The 19,307-nt window shown below is 40.4% G+C and overlaps 1 protein-coding gene across 2 annotated transcripts in view; it reads left to right on the top strand.

The window, feature by feature from the left end:
• The window catches only part of MYH9 (myosin heavy chain 9), a 71,141-nt gene that overhangs the window by 43,525 nt on the left and 8,309 nt on the right, over nucleotides 1–19,307 (top strand). For both annotated transcript variants that reach the window (XM_027715077.2, XM_039382246.1), the window contains exons 11-29: nucleotides 417–535; nucleotides 1,620–1,772; nucleotides 2,962–3,135; nucleotides 3,929–4,102; nucleotides 4,729–4,843; nucleotides 7,225–7,418; nucleotides 7,753–7,874; nucleotides 8,249–8,318; nucleotides 9,268–9,428; nucleotides 10,146–10,254; nucleotides 12,353–12,484; nucleotides 13,138–13,344; nucleotides 13,838–13,975; nucleotides 14,475–14,598; nucleotides 15,420–15,591; nucleotides 16,177–16,389; nucleotides 16,821–16,965; nucleotides 17,462–17,668; nucleotides 18,638–18,742. In XM_027715077.2, the coding sequence (XP_027570878.1) occupies nucleotides 417–535; nucleotides 1,620–1,772; nucleotides 2,962–3,135; nucleotides 3,929–4,102; nucleotides 4,729–4,843; nucleotides 7,225–7,418; nucleotides 7,753–7,874; nucleotides 8,249–8,318; nucleotides 9,268–9,428; nucleotides 10,146–10,254; nucleotides 12,353–12,484; nucleotides 13,138–13,344; nucleotides 13,838–13,975; nucleotides 14,475–14,598; nucleotides 15,420–15,591; nucleotides 16,177–16,389; nucleotides 16,821–16,965; nucleotides 17,462–17,668; nucleotides 18,638–18,742 (2,834 nt within the window). The remainder of the gene's footprint in view (nucleotides 1–416; nucleotides 536–1,619; nucleotides 1,773–2,961; nucleotides 3,136–3,928; nucleotides 4,103–4,728; nucleotides 4,844–7,224; nucleotides 7,419–7,752; nucleotides 7,875–8,248; nucleotides 8,319–9,267; nucleotides 9,429–10,145; nucleotides 10,255–12,352; nucleotides 12,485–13,137; nucleotides 13,345–13,837; nucleotides 13,976–14,474; nucleotides 14,599–15,419; nucleotides 15,592–16,176; nucleotides 16,390–16,820; nucleotides 16,966–17,461; nucleotides 17,669–18,637; nucleotides 18,743–19,307) is intronic.

Raw genomic sequence — 19,307 nt, forward strand, 5'->3', positions numbered from 1 at the left:
TGGATCTTGAATCTGAAATACAGAGTTGCCTCAAAGACTAATGAGTAGATGAGGACAGAACAGTTATCTTGATTAAGAAATCTATTATGTGATGTATTTTTAAATTGATTACAGACGAATTTTCTAAATCTTCTGTGTTATGATTTAGTGTTATGAATCTATTGCTTCAAATTTGCTCTTGTGGATTCTGGAGAAAATCAGTAACCTGTAGAATGGGTTGCAAGAGAGTTTTCTTGGATTTTTTTGATTAGGAAGATACTTTATCTCAGCAACCTGTTCTTCATTTAACATTTTTTTGTGAGCTGTTTCTTAGCTTTTCTAATTTTTTTTTTCCCTGAATGTTTTTCTTTTTCTCTTGTTTTCTTTGAGAAAAACAAAATGATATTAATCTCTTTGTTTCCTCTTCTCATCTTCAGCGGCTCAGAAAGTGTCTCACCTTTTGGGTATCAATGTGACAGATTTCACTAGAGGCATCCTGACTCCTCGCATCAAAGTTGGACGAGATTATGTGCAGAAAGCTCAGACCAAAGAGCAGGTATGTGTTCTCTAAAAATGAACAAGTACTTTGGTCTAATCTTACCACCACAAAGCTAATGAATGTATTAGAGGTTTCTGTAGTGTTTATTAACCGTCTTTATGACTACACATAATACACTTGAATAATGTAGCATATATATTTTTTCTAGTATTTGCTCATTTGATCTGTGTACAGATAGAAATCACCCTGCCCCTATAGCACTTTTTCTTGTCTTAAAAAAAAACAACAAAAAAAAGCCCAAGTCCCCTAATTTTGGTGACTGGCTGTCTGTAGGGAATAAGTTCTTTCAGTGTGGTGTGCAAGGGTGACATTTTTGAGTTGGTGTAATACAAAAAGCACTATCTTCAAGTAGGTCAGCTACAAGGATGGAAAAATTTGCTTCTCACCCTTGAAATTGATTGGAGATTTTGTAACGCTCTTGAGTCTGGTTGTTCTCTAAATGAAACCTGATCTAGGAGCTAGTGGCTGCTTGAACGGAGCAAAGCCCCTGTGCTTACTCACTGCCCAGCTTCCTTATGAACACATCCCTATTCTTTAAGTAATGAAACATGCCCTCATAACATGGAAGGAATTGGGAAGAGATTGAAGGCTAGAAACAGTCACAGATTGCCTTTCCATGCTGCCTTTGCATTTTGATGTTTAATTTCTTAGTACACGTGGTATTTATGTCAAACACAGGTAGGGTGGTGTCAGGGAGGGATTTGGCTTCACAAATCCAAAGTTACAAAAGAATTTAAATTTTTTTCTTTGGGCTTGTGAAACACCATGTTATTACAGTCTTTTTGGAGGTGATTAGCTTTTCTTTCTTTAATTCCAGCTCTTGGTTTCTCCAACAGTCAGGATCCTGAAATTTTGTTTTGACATGCTAATTTAGAGACAAATTCTTTGCTCTCGTATATGGGGCTGTATGCCATCTGCTTTTCATTGGGAATAACCTCTGAAATAAGCCTTGTTTGCTGAATTTGGTGGTGGAGAGAAAAATCTCAGACTACAGTTGGGCTGTTAGGTCCTGAAACAGTGTACTCTGTGCCTTTCTTTGGTTTATAATGTAACTCCTGATGTTCATCTTTTTGCTACTTAGGCTGATTTTGCCATTGAAGCGCTGGCTAAAGCCACTTACGAACGTATGTTCCGGTGGCTGGTTATGCGGATCAACAAAGCATTGGATAAGACCAAGCGACAGGGTGCATCCTTCATTGGAATCCTTGACATTGCTGGCTTTGAGATTTTTGAGGTAAGGAGATGTCAGGTCCTTGCACTCAGTACAGTTTAATATGGAGCAAAGACCGCTGAAGGAAATAATTTTAAAACTGGAAAATAACATAGTTTTGGAAAGGATGTGTATTCCACAAAAAAAAGCATAAAACCTCTTGAAGGATAAGTGCAGGAGAGGAAGAGCTGAAGGAAAGTTGAGGAAGAGATGAGAGGGAGGGGAAGTGGGAACTCCTTCTACAGGTGACAGTGAACTGTTAGGTCAAACCTTTATCAGATTCTATGAAACAATTTTAGAATGTGACTTTGCATTATACTTAATCTGAAGCAACCACAGACTGCCATCAGAAAAGAAGTATTCTGCTGTTATCCCAGCCAGGCAGCTCCTGTCAACCTGTGTTATGCTGGATCTAGTTCATGTGCAATTGCACCATTTATTCATGAAATGGAAAACTAGGGCACAGAAAAGTTGATTTTTTTTTCTACTTTTTTTGTTGTTGTTGTTTGGTTGGTTGGTTTGTTTTGTTTCCTTCCCCCTCTCTGATTGGTGTACCTTTCGTTTCATGGTTGGTGGATTTCATAAATAGGAGAAGAACAGAAATAACTTGGTTAGGAGTTACTGAAATATGGAGAAAGCAGAACTGGACATTCTCTTTAGAAGCTACATTATCTTTTGTGTGGTCTAACATAAAAATGCACTGTAGGTTATTTGTCTTGTCCTTACTGTTTGAAGAATTTTAGAAATTTTGAAGAAATTTCCCTCACTTTCCTTGCTCTGATTTTATATATGAGGATTAAAAAGGGACTTTCCAGTCCATACGCTTTTAGGAATTTGTCTTCAGACTTCTGTTGCTTCCTCTTTGTATGAAGAGGATTTGTCAGCTCTGCATTTGTGAGAAAACCGGAGTCTTTTCTATTCCTGGGTTAAGCAGCTGCAGTAATTCTTCTGCTGTTTACAACTAAACATTCTTTTGCAAAGTCTGAGGAACAAAGTGTATGAACTTCCCTAGGGATTGCAGCAGTGATGCAGTGGCACGTGACAGTACAGGCAGTTCATAACCAAAGAGGTTATTGACAATGGACTGCCTGCCCCACACAGAACACTGGCTTTAAATTCCTCAACTACAGATACAATCTTTTGTGCTAAGAGAATAGTAGGTGTGTCTACAAAAGCAATTGTTCAAACATCTTTCTGCCTTTTTCTTCATTAGCTGAACTCCTTTGAGCAGTTGTGTATTAACTACACAAATGAAAAGTTGCAGCAGCTCTTTAACCACACCATGTTCATTCTGGAGCAAGAGGAGTACCAGAGGGAGGGCATTGAGTGGAATTTCATTGACTTTGGCCTGGATCTGCAGCCCTGCATTGACCTCATAGAGAAACCGGTAAGCTTGTTGTTCTACCATGGAGCAGCAAGAAATGGCTGCACTGATTGTGTCACTGAGGGCATCACCTCTACCTGTAGACTGGAAACTGACCTTCTGGCTTTTGTGATTTTCTACTGATAACTGTGATGATTAGAAGCAGAAATGAACAATTTCTTCTTTGTCTGAAAGTCTGTTACCAATAGAGCTGTTAGTATCAGTTCTGTAGGAAATACTGCATGAAAATAGATACAGTCAGCCACTTTTTCCTCTCACTAAATTGCCTTCATTTGTGTATATCTGCATAGTACTAGATGTATGTGTAGCTTACCATAAATAGTGTAAAGTTACTTAACTACAGGTGTGATGAGAAGCTGTGAATCACTGTTGCTTTCATTCTGCTCTAATGAAACTTGAAAATTTATAAATTTCCTAATAGATGTTAGAATAGTAAGAACTAGTTTGTAAAATTTTCTCCTATGGCATTCTGCATTTAGACACCTGGATATATTTAGAGAACGGTGTGATAATGTTTCTTTTATTAAAAAAAGATTTTTTTTCCCCAAAAAACAACCTAGACAAATGTCACAGAAGAGACTTTCTCATAAAAGTGGTCAGAATTCAGATGAGGATATTGAAGAATTATTAACAATTTCTATTATTAAGGAAGTAGTTAAACTGATACCACACAACAGGCAAATGTGATGTGGATCAGGCTTAGGAATCCTTTTTCTTTCTCCTCTAGCCATCTAAAGGTGTTAGTTATTGGTGTAGTCATGTATTTAATGATGTCGTGATGTTTCCCTTCTTTAAGGCTGGGCCTCCTGGTATACTGGCCCTGCTGGATGAAGAGTGCTGGTTCCCAAAAGCGACAGACAAAAGCTTTGTGGAAAAAGTTGTGCAAGAACAGGGCACCCACCCCAAATTTCAGAAGCCAAAACAGCTGAAAGACAAAGCTGACTTCTGTATCATACATTATGCTGGCAAGGTAAAGAATAGCTAAAATGTGAACACTGGAATGTCTACTGTATTTTGTAATGTATAACCACTGCTTCTTAGAAATGACTACTCACCAAAATGGTTGCCTATGAGAAACCATTGGAAGATTCCATGAAATTGTTCCATTGCTATGGACCTTACAGTGCCTAAGGGGATTTGCCTGCAAGTTTATATCTATCTATCTGTCTATCTATTTATCTACCTATCTATCTATAATCTCACTTGAAATATATATCTATAGTTCAAGACACATCAAACTGACAGCAATTTAAATTTGTTCTCTGTGATTTGGTGAGATTGGAGGTGCTTTTCAGAAACCTGCATCAAGGCTTCTTCAGCAAAAATGATAATGCAGTTGTTTTGTGTCACACTCTGGGTGGTGCAAACTAGCATTGCAAATCCATTCCCTTTACTGACAGAACAGAACATGCAGCTGTTTGTAAGGGTTTGAAATCCGTAGGTATGCTTACTTAGATGGCAAATCCAAGAATGGTGAGGTAATCTGTTGTTGATTGTGCAAACCTCAACTACTTTTACTGACTGCACCAGATGTTGATGCATCTTAGGGTGCAGAAAATTGCCCTCCAATTTTCTTGATGTGTTTGTCTTCTCCAGGTGGATTATAAGGCGGATGAATGGCTGATGAAGAACATGGATCCGCTGAATGATAATATCGCTACTCTTCTCCACCAGTCGTCGGATAAGTTTGTGTCTGAGCTGTGGAAAGATGGTATGTAATTAACCTTAATTTAATTTGTTTTCTCTTGTTTTATGTAGAAGAGTTTGTTTGATCATCAAAAGTCTATGATGAGCTGTGTTGCTTTTTTTTCCTCTGAAGACTAAGCCGCCAAGATGAGCATTGTCTGGAACATCCTTTGCTTAGATTATGGTATTTCATTAAAACTTTGCTATAACTCCAGAGAAAGGCTCACTTCCATCAACATACATTAAGCTTCCTGAATATATATCACAATTATTTCTCAAAATCAAGAATGCCAGGATAAAATATGAATGTGCCATTATGTCCCAGCAGCTTGCATAGCTGCAGCACTCAAACTCAAGATCTGAGGTCAAACCTGTGTTTTCAGTCCTGCAACTAGTGTGCTCTTTCTGCAGTGTTGTTCAGTATTTTACTCTTATCTTCTCTGGGTTTATCTGCTTTTGAGTCTTACTGTTACTGTCACTTTCTGTGGTAGGTTTTCTTTGACGTCTCTGTCTGTTGCAGAGATGCAGAAGGTTCAGAGAGCCTATTTCTATCAACACTTTCCTATTCTTCATCTAGAACCAGGTGACTGAGAAACCCAGCTGTCGTGTCATGTGTGTAATGCATCCTAGAGCCATGCAAGAAATGCTTCCGTTAACTTCTCTTTGTCCCTTTGTCATACCTGCCTGTCTTTCTTGTTCATTTCCTCTGCTTTGTGCTAGTAGCTCCTCATGGATTTTAAAACGAAAGTAAAACTGACCTTACAAGTGAATACAAGAAAAATAGGAATATATTGAGGTGCTAAAAGTTGCTCTTGCAAGACTTGGATAGGAATAGCTAAAGGCAAGTCCTTGACAACTGTTTGAATGTAGAGTTAGCAAGGCTGTATTTCTTGCAAGATTTGGAAGGAAGATTTTCAAGACTGCATATAAACTGAAATCCAGTTTAACATTAGTTTTAGAATTGGAATTTAACTTCAGCAGCTGATCATTTAAGAGAAAGTTAGTTTGGGAAGGGAACTTTTACTGGATCAAAAATGGCTGTCACCAAGTTGTGCCTCTCAAGGCCTTTGCTGTGTGATGCTCCTTTTGGACTTGAAATGTCAACTGACTACAGCTTATCAGTTTTCATTTATTGTTCTTTCCTGGATCTCCTGTTGCAATGACTGTCCTTTTTGCTATCTTGATGTAGATTGCAGGGCTCAAGATTTTTAAGAGGATTGTTAAAGCCACAATCTGGGACACACTTCTGTGGATTTCCCTGTGATGTCATCTAGTAACATAACCTTCTTTTCTTTCTGATAAGGCAACCTTGACCCTATTCTAACAACTGCTCTAAAAGTGAGCAGCTCTAAATTAATATTAGCTGTAAATCAGAATATTCTTTCTTGTTTTTTCTTTTGTAGGAATGTCTCTTAGCAGTTATGTTTTCTTTTTTTAATCAGAAGACAGTTGAACACAAGCTGTTGTGTTTTCTGAAGTGAGGATTGGGAGCCTGAGTGTAGGCATCAACCAACCAAGATAGTGAAAAGTAGCTTGAAGCACTTAATAAAAATGTACTGGGGGTATGGAAATTTATAGTGATACAGTTAGCTTTTGTTGGATGGGTGAATTCTTTTCTCCATGTAGAAAAGCAATGGGAAAAAGTAATGCTTTAGTTTCTTTTTGCCCCTGCTACTATCAGATTTAGCTGGCTTCTGTTAAGGAAAAAAAAAAGGATCTATGGAGTCCATCCATCAAGGTGATGACTTTATTAGTGCTTGCATGTCACTGTGACATAGTGGAGAAACTGTTGGGGCAAGGAGTTCTGACTCTCTCCTAGTGGTATTGTTCATGTCTTTCATAGAATACTTGTACTCCAAAACCAGCTCAAACAGTGGTATCTTCAGGTTTGGTTTCTGTCATGCCTTTGACCATGTTTGTTCAGTTTACAAGTGGATGCGGCTTTTCTGATCACCAGTCCTGCCTGTAATGCGAGAGTGAAGCTGGGCTTTTTCTCTGTTTGTGGCCATTTCTGGATCAGAGTTAACTAATAGTTGACTCTGCTGGGCTAGCAGCTAGAACTTTTGGTTTGTTGTCTTACATTGTAAGCTAAGCAAGTAGAAGCATCCAAAACTCACTTCTGGATTGCTCTTCCAGAGCTGTCATCCAGGGCATCAGTAGAATATGTTTGGGAGTAAGTTTAACTCCATCACTCAAACTTCCTGTAGTGAGCTGATGCTTTCTTTTCCTTCCTGCTCCTATCCCTGCACAACTTCTGTACAGGAGTCGACATCTGTGTAGAGATGAAGCAAAAAGGATCCTGCAGCTCCTCTCATTGATCCTGTTCTACCCAGATGTTCTTTGTATGTTCCAGTGCTTCCTTTGTTTGTGGCCGAATTTTAACACTCTTTCTTGTGCTCTCTCTAGTTGACCGTATTGTTGGGCTGGATCAGGTAGCTGGTATGTCAGATACAGCATTGCCAGGGGCCTTTAAAACCAGGAAGGGTATGTTCCGAACAGTGGGACAGCTCTATAAAGAACAGCTGGCTAAACTGATGGCTACCTTGAGGAACACCAACCCCAACTTCGTCCGTTGCATTATCCCCAACCATGAGAAAAAGGTACAGTCAAAACAGCACAGCCCAGGCAGTCTTACCTGGGCTTCCTGGGGCATGTGGCTGGGTTGCTATCTTTTGTCAGGTTTTGCAAAAGATCTTGAAGAGGTCCTGTTTTCTCAGGGTATCTTTCTAAGGTTGTTCTAAATAACTGTATACTTACTAAAATTTTGGAGTCTGATCTTTGCAGTTCTTCATAAGGTGGCATAAAAGCTTTCAGTTGTTTCTAACTGGAAAAGAGAGAACTGACTGCTTTACAAAAAAAGAGAGAGAGACAAGGGGGTAAGCCCCTTTTGTAAAAGCTTCGTGGTATTTATAAAATATACATTTTCCTCACTAGGCTGGAAAACTAGATCCCCACTTGGTCCTCGACCAGCTTCGCTGTAATGGGGTGCTGGAGGGAATCCGTATTTGTCGTCAAGGTTTCCCCAACAGAGTTGTATTCCAGGAATTCAGACAAAGGTGAGCCCTAGAAAAGAATCCAAAGCAGTCTTTGCCCTGGCAAAGTTTAGACATAAGTACAAAAATTGAAGTATTTTATTGCAACTAGATCACCAATTTTTCAAAGGCAGCACATCTGTATCTTGGTATTCCCTGGCACTAAGCCTTCCAAAAGCATCTTTGACTTCTCTAGTAAGGATGTAGTTAAGGTGACGTGTAGAGGACTCCATCCAAGACTGCTGCTTCATACTCTGTTGAATAGAGAGAGAATTCATAGAATTTTTTTCTCTGAACTGCCAAACTCATAATGGCATAGGAATGCATACTGATTTATTTTGTTTGTTGTTGTTTTAAAATATACTTGTGTGACTGGTCTGATGCTTTCTCATTTTCAGATATGAAATCTTAACTCCAAATGCAATTCCCAAAGGATTTATGGACGGAAAGCAGGCTTGCGTGCTGATGGTAAGACATCCCAGAAATTCTACTTGAATAGAATAAGCTTTAGGAGTGTGATTTAAAAGTTGGAGTTGTGAATGCTAAATATATCAGACCAAGATTCCAAAGTCAAATGTTTTGTCTGAGAGAGGGGTGCAAAAAGCCTTCTCTTGGCTTCATGGATGGAGGCTTTTGGCTAGCATGAGGTTCAGTAATCTTAGGCAGAGAGGATCTTTCTGTTTCCACAGGTGCATACACTTTAGGATGCCAGCAGTGTTCATAGAATCCAAATGCTGAGAAGCATTAATGTTATCTTTAGCACATTCTTAAAGTATAAGTTTCAATAAAATTTTTGTAATGGCCTGCTGTTGACAAATGCTTTCAGTGAAGGCTCCAATTAATTTCTGCAGAATTGCCTGCTTCAAAGGAAAAGCTTTGGCTCTAGCTTGATGATTAGGGGAGACTGAATTGAATTTGGCTGTAAGGGATTCCCTTTTTTTCTGTCTGAAGGGGAGTATAGCTTATTATTCTTAACTATTATAAGCATTGATAGCAAATCCTTTGAAGGAAGGTTGGGTTGGGGTGTCTTTTTTTGACATAGATTAGGGCTGAGAAAAGTGATTAGGAAGGATCAACAGATGTGTTTCCTCTAGGAAAAGAAGAGGACTCTAGGGATTAGACATGTTCCTCACAGCTTCCTTGTGTTCTGGGTGCTTGATGTGATGTTGTATAAAACAGTGTTTTCTGTCATATTTTCTGTCTGTGCTTACCTCCATTTCATGCTGTGCTTGGTTGAGCTCAAACTCCTCTTAATTAGGACAGAGCAGGACTTTATTGGGAGTTAGCAACTTTGGTTGGCCTGAGCAGCTCATTGTAGGGAAGGGATGTCATACAGTCATGGGACACAAATATGTTTTGTGATGTTTCACATGAAGCAGCCTTTGCAGGACATGAATTCTTCTCTCTCTCATTTTAGATCAAAGCATTGGAGCTGGATTCTAACCTTTACAGAATTGGACAGAGTAAAGTGTTTTTCAGAGCTGGAGTCCTTGCTCATCTTGAAGAAGAGAGAGACCTGAAGATCACAGATGTCATTATTGGCTTCCAAGCATGCTGCAGAGGCTACCTGGCCAGAAAGTAAGTACCATAATTTTTCAAGTACATATTTCTCCTATTCATGTACAAGTTTATCTTCAATAAAAGGTAGCTAGAAATTATTTTTTGCCAGAGAGGTCATGATTTATTTTTTTATGTATAATTAACAGTTTGTGATCTTTTAGGGCTTTTTATCTCTGTAAAGCCAGACTTCTGGCACCTGCCGGAATCTCTGTGTGCTGCTATCCCAGAAACTACCTGAGCAATGAAGTCTGTTCCTCTTTATAAGAGTACTATGCAGCAGACCAGGTTTTTGACAAAAGTGTTGCAAATTGCAAAGGTGAAAATGAAAAGGTCTTAATACAGTACTGATCCAGGAGGTGTAGGATTTCTCATAAGCTACTAGGCAGGGCTGTAAATGGTACAGTTGTAAAAACAAAAGTAGTACCTGTCAGTTTGGTGGAAAAACACACCTCTGTTCCAGATCTCCCTTTCTGGAAGTGAAAATAGTGAGGCTTTTCAGATTAGAAGATATTAGGGAAAAAAAATATTAGATTGGCTATTCTTTCCTTCATTCAATTTCCTCTCTTACCTCAGCAGAAAAAAACTTGAAAAGAGAGAAAGTTCACTGAAAACTTTGCTGTTTTTTTAGGAGAGAACCTTCTAAAGAAAAAACATAGAAGTATCTTGGAAAGGGCTTGGTGATGAGAATTGTGTGCTACTGTGTTTTCCTTTGTCTGACTTCCCCTTACTTTGCAGAGCATTTGCCAAGCGCCAGCAGCAATTGACAGCTATGAAAGTGCTTCAGAGAAACTGTGCTGCCTATTTGAAACTGCGGAACTGGCAGTGGTGGAGGTTGTTCACCAAGGTAATATTTTTCCCTTTGCAATTTCGACAGTTTGGTTGCAATTTCAGGTTCTCAGGTTGAACCAGAGCACAAAAAGCACTCCCTCTGAAATTGGGCTGGCTTGAAACTGCACCTTGATTTATTTAGGCAGAGAATATCATAGTACATTTTGTAGCTATGCAATATGTCACGTGCATATCTATGCATAAATCGGATACAAGGCCATATCCAAGTAATGTTGTGGAAAAGCAGAAGTCATCTTTTAATGTTTTATGCCTAAGAAGAGTAAGGGGATCACTTGCTTTTATGGTGTGGCACTTTAGAGAGTCACTTGCCATGTGACGAGTCAATTTAGCTAGGCAAAAATTGTTATTATGGGGGTGGCTTGCCATCTCTTTGTCCAGGGTTGTAAGAGCAAAGGAAAAGCACTGAGGTCTGATCTTGCTGTAATACTTCTGGATATTTTACCTTTATGAAGACAATGAACACATGAAGAAATGGTCTCTTTTCTAAATCCATGGGATTTCTTGCTTTTTAGCCTTGAGCCTTTGCAGCTAAATGAGAGTTGAGAGCAGAGTTTAAACTTTTCTTCTTCCTATAAAATTACTTCTAAGGGGTTTTATGGAGTAGGTACAGAGATGGATGTTGTTTGTCTTTTTATAGAATTATCAAGTAGTTTGGGTTGCAAGGGATCTTTAAACGTCATCTAATCCAACCCCCTTGCAATAACTAGGGACATCTTCAACTAGATCAATTGGCTTAGAGCCCCATCCAACTTGACTATGAGTTTCCATGGATGGGGCATCCATCCACCACCTCTAAAAACACCTGTTCCAGTGTTTCACCACCCGTGTTGTAAAAAATTCTTTCCTTATATGTCGTCTAAATCTACCCTCTGTTAGTTTAAAACTATTATTCCTTGTCCTATCACAACAGGCTTCCTAAAAAGTTTGGCCCCGTCATTTTTAGAAACCCTGTTTAAGTACTGGAAGGTGCTATAAGGTCTCCCTGTAGCCTTCTCTTCTCCAGACTGAAAAACTCCAACTCTCTCAGCCTGTCTTCATAGGAGAGGTGCTCCCTATGGTATTTTTTGTGACGCTCCTCTGTACCTACTCCAGCAGGCTGAGTACCCCAGACCTGGACACAGTCACTACTCCAGGTGGGATCTCACCAGATTAGAGGGGCAGAATCCACTCCCTTGACTTGCTGACCACACTGCTTTTGATGCAGCCCAGGACACAAATGGCTTTCTGGGCTGTAAACACACGTTGCCAGCTCATGTCCAGTTTTTCATCTACCAGAAACCTCTATGTCTTCTCCACAGGGATGTTCTCAATCCCTTCACCTCTCAGCCTATACTGATAACAGGGGATTGCCGTGACCTAGGTGCAGGACCTTACACTTGGCCTCATTGAACCTCATGAGATTCCCATGGGCCCACTTCTCAGGCTTGTCCAGGTCCCTCTGGTTGGCATCTGGTGCATCAGTGGCACCGCTTAGCTTGGTGTTATTTGCAAATTTACTGAGGGTGCACTGGATCCCTTTGTCTGTGTCATTAACGAAGATATTAAATAACACTGGTCCCAGTAAGGATTCCTGAGGGAACTGCTTGTCACCAGTCTCCATCTGGACATTGAGCTGGTGACTACTACCCTCTGGATTCAACCACACAGCCTGTTCCTGATCCACCAAGCACTCCACCCATCAAATCCATATCTCTTCAATTTAGAGAGAAGGATGTTGTGGGGGACTGTGTCAAAGGCCTTACAGAAGTCCATGTATATGACCTTGACTTGGATGTAAATTTCCCCCCTGTACTGCAACTTTTTTATTCTCTTCCTATTACTGCTTAACCCTTGAGGGTCTGGAAATTACTGAACCCTTTCCTTATGCATCCCATTCTGGGGGAATAGATGGACAGGCAGAAAGTGTGCTGTTGACAGAGTAGATGATATCTAGTCCTCTGATTCTCCTGATGTTCACAAAAAAGAACTGGTCAGTCCTTCAAATATGACACTTATGTAAAATGGTTTTTTATTCAATGCTTATCAAGTGCAAGAGCATTTCTTTGTTTCCTTTGTTCCTTATATACATTTCATTCCCTTGGTTTCCCTATCAGGTGAAGCCCCTTCTGCAAGTAAGCAGACAGGAAGAGGAGATGATGGCCAAGGAAGAAGAACTAATAAAGGTCAAGGAGAAGCAGATAGCTGCAGAAAATAGACTGACTGAGATGGAGACCTTCCAGGCTCAGGTGAGTTTGAAAATATGATGTGTAAAAGTTGTTCTCTCTATACTTGTCTAACTGCTTGAGAACACCTCTTTTGCTTTCTTGGTCTGATGGACAAGCTGCAGGATTGCAGCTTGCTGAAACATGGGACTTGGCTGCCATCTTGGTCAATTTGCTTTGCCCCTCTTCCCAGCTTAGTTCCTCCAGCAGGTCATTTTGTACAGTGACCACCTATTGCTCTTCTAGAGACATTATGTGAGCGAAAGTCTCCTTTGGCTATGTTTTGTAGCAAGCTGGTTGAATTCATTCTCATCTATAATGGAATCCTTTCTGTTTGGAACACAGAAGGTGGAAGCAGAATTGTTTTTCTGTAGGGCTGTTAATTATTCATTACTTTTGCAGGGGGAAATAGACAATATCCTTATTTCAAATGGATATGGTCTTGAGAAATTTGTGAAGGCTAACATGATATGGGGTTGCATCATGTGGTTTGCGAAGGAGAACCAACACTTGAAACTGTGATTTGATATTTAGCTTTTGATTAGGAGCAGGGGAGTGCTGAAGTGTTTAAAACTGTAGCTGTGGAACACAGGAGCACATAACTTCACTTAACACAGATTGCTAAGTGCTTTGGTAAGTTGGAGCTTGTCTTATTTGTGGCTTTGCATCCAATGTAGCTAATGGCAGAGAAGATGCAGCTGCAGGAACAGTTGCAAGCAGAAACCGAACTCTGTGCTGAAGCTGAGGAGATAAGAGCCCGCCTGACAGCCAAGAAACAAGAACTGGAGGAGATATGTCATGACCTGGAAGCAAGGGTGGAGGAAGAGGAAGAACGGTGTCAACACCTTCAGGCTGAAAAGAAGAAAATGCAGCAGAACATCCAGGTAATGCCTTAGGAATGCTATCTCTTGTCAGTAAAGAGGTTAGTAAAGGTTAGAGTGGTTCTTTTGTCTCAACTTGGAGGGAAATGAAAGAGAGCAGGGGGAAAAAAGGCATAGAAAAATCCATCAGTGGAAACAGCAATAGAATGCAGCGATTCTGGTGCTGAGCCTGAGGCATTCAGTCAGTCATCTGGAACGAGCTGTTCCGTTCCTGAAGATGATGACCACTTCTCAAATAATTAGAGGAGTCTTTGCTTTGTTTTAGGAAAGGTAGTGTTCTTTGCAAAATATAGCATTGTCTATTCTGCTAGAAAACTTGTTGGTTAGGATGCAGTATGTTGCATTACGTCATGACAGAGATGTCACTCTAGGAGCTACTAATAAAACCTTGAAGGAAGGGTGAAGAAACCTTCCATTTTAGTATTGCCCCTGTGCTGTTACATGGGTAGGTGAGCAGCACTGACCAACACCTTGCTTTTCTGTGTGTGTTGTGAAGGAACTAGAGGAGCAGCTCGAAGAAGAGGAAAGTGCAAGGCAGAAGCTGCAGCTAGAAAAAGTGACCACAGAGGCCAAATTGAAGAAACTGGAAGAAGATGTGCTAGTTCTGGAAGATCAGAATCTCAAATTGGCTAAGGTAAGACTCCTGCAGCTTCTTCCACAAGCTAAAAATACACAAGTATTTTTGGAGCCAGCCTCCAAAGGCTGACCTTTCCCCTCTTACAGGGAATTTTATTAATTAATTCAGTGTTGTCTTTGAGAATTCTGACCTGAATTTTTGAAATTAACTGCCTGGTTGTATTCTTGACAGTCACTATTGTGTGATATTTAAGTAGCCTTGACTAAATAATGATCCATGAGCAAACATTTTCTGATACATTGTTATGCCAAGCAGTATCAAGTTATTTCATTAACAGATTTCCCTTTCAATTTTGAAAGGACCATCAAATACAAATCTTTAATTTAAATTCAAATTTATTTGAATACTGTCTGTGATCCTGAAAGGATTTTTTTTCTTTCTGAGTTTGTAGCAGGAGTAGGCACTCATGACATTGACATCTCTATGCACGGTCAGCTCTGGCAAAATATCCTGTAATTCCAGCTACTGCTTTGACACTGCTTTCTCAATTTTGCAGGAAAAGAAACTGTTGGAAGACAGAATGTCTGAATTTACAACAAACCTGACAGAGGAAGAGGAGAAATCTAAGAGTTTAGCCAAACTCAAGAATAAGCATGAGGCCATGATCACAGACCTTGAAGGTGATTTGGGTTTTTTTTGGTTTGTTTTTTTTTTTTTTTTAAGATTGAAGGCAGATTCTGCAAAGACCTTGTCTAATTAGTTTTAGGTGTTGTTAAAATTTGTTGAACTTCAGTTTCATTTCTAGAGTTTTAGTTTTCCCCAGTTTCTGAGGGGTTAAAAATCAGTCCATAGTGTGTAAGCTATTGATTGATTTGATAGAGCTGTGCACTGGCCAGCTGAAGGTTATATGCCTTGTCAGCTGAGCCCTTGATCTAAATAAAAATCCTCTCTAATGCAGCAGGCCAATGGAGAAGAGAGGCTGGTTCTCTTTCTTCTCCTGCTGTGGAAGTGTCTCCACTTTTCTACTTCCAGCAGCATCAGTCTGTCAGGGTTAGTGCTGTTTCTGATAGCCTGTTTGCACAAGTTCTTCAGAGTTCTAGGAGGCTCTTCATCTGGAGACTGCCCGGGTTAATACAGCAGGAGCCAGCCTCTTTAGCTTCAGTAAAGGGGGAGTAGACCCTGTGTTCAGCATCACTTGATGAGTGCTTATGCCTGTATGGTGTGAGACTGGCATTGTGCTGCCAATCTTACAGCAAAAAGGGGGAAGGAGGCTTGGCTGTAAGGTGAGGGGAAGGGAATTGCCCAGATGTGGTTTGAGAGCAAAATATGGGGGTAGTTGCATGTACAGGTCCTGACAGAACAATGCACTCCAGCTACAGTTTGGACAGTTGTATTATTAGGAAAGAAACTATTGCTTAAATAGATCTATTTTTCTCTGTTCCTACAATGTTCTTTGAGTATGTGTCATCTGTGTAACTAAACATGTCCCCATCTTCATCAGAACGCCTGCGACGCGAAGAAAAGCAGAGGCAGGAATTGGAAAAGACTCGTCGGAAGCTTGAAGGGGACTCCAGTGATCTGCATGACCAGATTGCTGAGCTGCAGGCTCAGATTGCAGAACTCAAAATGCAGCTGGCCAAGAAAGAAGAGGAGCTGCAGGCAGCCTTAGCTAGGTGAGAACCTGACCTGTGGGGTTCAGGGACCACCAGGTTGGGAAGTATTTCTTTTCTTGTGTCACTTGGAATAGGGACTAAATGCAGTCTGTGGATGTTGTATTTTAGCCTGTGCACTGTTAAAGATCCATGTACTGAACATTAGAGTTCTCTGGCTGCTGCTCACTGCCACATTCTCCATACAGAACTAGACTATGAATGTAATGGGCACTGCATGCATTTCACTGAGCAGTAATATTTCAGATGGGGTTAAAAAGTAGTGTCAACACACTGTCTCTCTGGTAGTTGCTGTATTCATCTATTCAGTTAAGTGTCCAATTTCCAATGTAAAATGGTGCTTTTTCTTCTGCTTTCTTCTGTTGTCAGTCTCTCTCTGTCCCCTTCTTTGAGGTAAGAAATTGTGCTCTCTCAAGTCTTGGGAAATAGAGCTTAGAATTTGTAGATCATATATGGATCAAAGTCCGAATGTAATATTGTAGAGCTGACCAAAACCAGCTTTTTTTCTTGATTATTCTTGGTAAGACAGGTCGTTTTAATTTGTGTATGGTTTAAGTCTGGCTCTGACCAAAACCTTATGTTGAACAGAGTGGAAGAAGAGGCAGCTCAGAAGAACATGGCCCTGAAAAAGATCAGGGAACTTGAATCCCAGATCACTGAGTTGCAGGAAGACCTGGAGTCAGAGAGAGCATCCAGGAATAAAGCTGAAAAACAGAAGCGGGATCTGGGAGAAGAGCTGGAAGCATTGAAAACAGAGCTAGAAGACACACTAGATTCTACAGCTGCTCAGCAAGAGCTGAGGTAACTCCAACATGGAGCTGTGTTATCTTTATTTGGGTTTGGTTTTGACTGTTTTTAATAAATGCTGGTGCATTCAGTCTCTTACCATAGCAAGTCTTTGCCTTTGTCAGGGTAGGTGGGTTGGCAGCCTCGGTAGTGTGCAAGCTGTAGTCCAGACTGCATTACCTCACCTGATGTAAGAAAGTTGATTTGCTCCCTAATCAAAGTGTTAGTGGTACCCCGGAAACATTCATACTTTCAGGCTGAAAGTAATGCTGCCAGCTTGTGCTTAGGAAGGATGCAATGCTAAGTGCTGACTTTGAAAAGTGTCTTTATAGCCTGTAGGGCTAAACAGACCATGGCACTTTCCTGCATTAGAGGTACTGTTGGTGGATATACACTTGTGCTTGATTCCTTCCTTGGCATCTAAGTGGAATTTGTGAATTTTTCAGGTCAAAGAGAGAACAAGAAGTAACGGTTTTGAAGAAAACTCTTGAAGATGAGGCAAAGACTCATGAGGCTCAAATCCAAGAGATGAGGCAGAAGCATTCACAAGCTATTGAAGAGCTGGCAGAGCAGTTAGAACAAACCAAACGGGTACGTGAAACAGAAAACACGAGGCCAAAGCAGTGAACCTCCCTGAAATGAGAGCTGCAGAAGATCATGAAGTGTTCATGATACTAGGCCTCTGATACATGTATTCTTCCCTTGGTAGATCATTTTTTGCTATGAAGCATATATAAAGCTCTTTTAAATAGTTGCATTCATTCTTTTTTACACCGTCAGGCATGTTATACTGCACAGCCAAGACATTCTTTTTACTGCTAGCACTTGTTGACTTGTACCACCTTTAATTAGGAAATCTGATGGTGCAAGACTTTCTTCTGTATTGTTGTCTTCTCTGAGTATTAGATTGTTTCCTACTTATCAGTAGCAGGCTGTTCAAATTGTTTTTTTCTGAATAAGCAGTCTACAAATTAGCTGCTAAATGTTGAACATTAGCTTACTTGTTGGAAAAAGCATGTACTCAGTGGAAGGATCTTGCCATAGCTGAAGTCTGAGGGGTTTTGCTGCTTTTTGTTTTCCTCTTCAGGTGAAAGCAAATCTTGAAAAAGCAAAACAAGCTCTGGAAAGTGAGAAGGTTGAACTGTCCAATGAGGTGAAGGCTCTTCTGCAGGGCAAAGGGGATGCTGAGCACAAGCGGAAAAAAGTCGATGCTCAGCTCCAGGAACTGCAGGTGAAATTCACAGAAGGCGAAAGAGTGAAGACTGAACTGGCTGAGAGGGTTAACAAACTGCAGGTGAGTGGCTTGGGTTTTCCTTAGCTTCAGCCCAGGACTGGAGAGAAAAGATTGTAGGGTGGTACCTCCTCGTAACTATTTGACAAATCTTGTTCCTCCTGAGGATAAGGTTCCTACAAAAAGCAAATCCACAGTTTGCTTCCCAAGGACTATGCAAATTCCTTAACTCATTGCCAGAGCAGGATATTTGGATTGATGTCACTTACCTTGAGCAGCCCTGAGAAGGTGAAATAACCAGGTGCCATTTGAGTTTTGTAAGCCTGAAAGAGCCAGCGTGTCTGCACCCCTTCAGTGTGCAGTGGTTTGCACAGCACAGTTCTGTGAGTGTTCAGCTGCTTGGGGACCTAGAGTGGCACAGACGCACTGGTGATCGTGCAACTCACCTGGAAGACAGTGTCTTGAAGCTTTGTAATGTGGTTGATGGTGTTGAGGAGTGGCTCAAGGGTGATGTGGAAACTTAGGGTTTCTCCTCCTTTCTTCAAAGGAACAACAAATCCCTTTGAGTCACATAAAATGTTGTCTTTGGCCTTCTCCTTTATGGAGAGTTGTCATTAAAAGTTGAGCATTGCAGTGTATGCACTATCTTTTGGAGTGTGAAAATGTAATTTTGAGACTCTAGATACAATCCTGAAGCAGTTAAAATAGAAGAGAGTTAGTTAAATATAAGCTTTTACAATTGCTTACCAGGCTGTCTAAAATCCCATATAGACCTTAAAAAACCCCAAAACAACCAAAACCAGAAGGCTGTTGCAACAGAGGTGATCCCAAGTAAAGTTCTCTTTTCAACTTCTCATATTTAATTCCTGGGATTTTGGAAATTGTGTATTCATTCCTTGAGAGATTATGTACACATGCCTTACTGTTGAGAGGTGCCTCAGTTTTCACTTTTGGGTCTCGTAGCTGCTCACCCGTTCCTGTCTTTGTTTTTGCTGATGCATTCAGTAACTGATACTCTGATCTCTCCTTCAGGTTGAGTTGGACAATGTCACAGGTCTTCTGAACCAATCTGACAGCAAATCAATCAAATTAGCAAAAGATTTCTCTGCCCTGGAATCACAGCTTCAGGATACACAGGTGAGAGCTTTGGAAACCAAGGCAACTGTGTGTGGTGCAGCCAGTGTCCATTACAAATTGTTAAAGTGAGAAATCACTCTGGACACCATTAAGTACTGGATATACAGCAATTCAAAGCTTTGAGTCTGGATTTTTTTTCCTTAGGGGTTATATTACGTGGTATTAGGAGCACTTGTACAGAAACAAGCTGTTTATCTTCCTTCTGCTTCCTCAGTATGTGCAACATATGTGACTTTTCCCCATCTTGGATTTAGAAGTCCTCTTCTATCACCTTTCTGCCTGAGAGCTCTTTAGTGCTAGAACTGACTGGAATGCTAGGTTCTTGTTTGAGATCTTCATAGTCAAGTATTTGACAGGGTTTTTTGTGTGTGCATGTGTGTGTGATTTCCAGTAAATTTGTCAAGCAGAATTTTTTTTAATTCTCAGTGGATGTTGGGGAAGTGATAGATTCAAATAACTTGGTATTTTTTCAGGAAATAAATCATCCTTAGACTTTGGGATTGAAGCAGCCATTTACAGTTAGTAGAGTGTGACACTTTCGGTAAAGCATGGAGCACTAAGCAGG

This window comes from Pipra filicauda, unplaced genomic scaffold, assembly GCF_003945595.2.
Source record: "Pipra filicauda isolate LSUMZ 115617 unplaced genomic scaffold, ASM394559v2 scaffold262_size1072369_pilon, whole genome shotgun sequence".
Lineage (NCBI taxonomy): Eukaryota > Metazoa > Chordata > Aves > Passeriformes > Pipridae > Pipra > Pipra filicauda.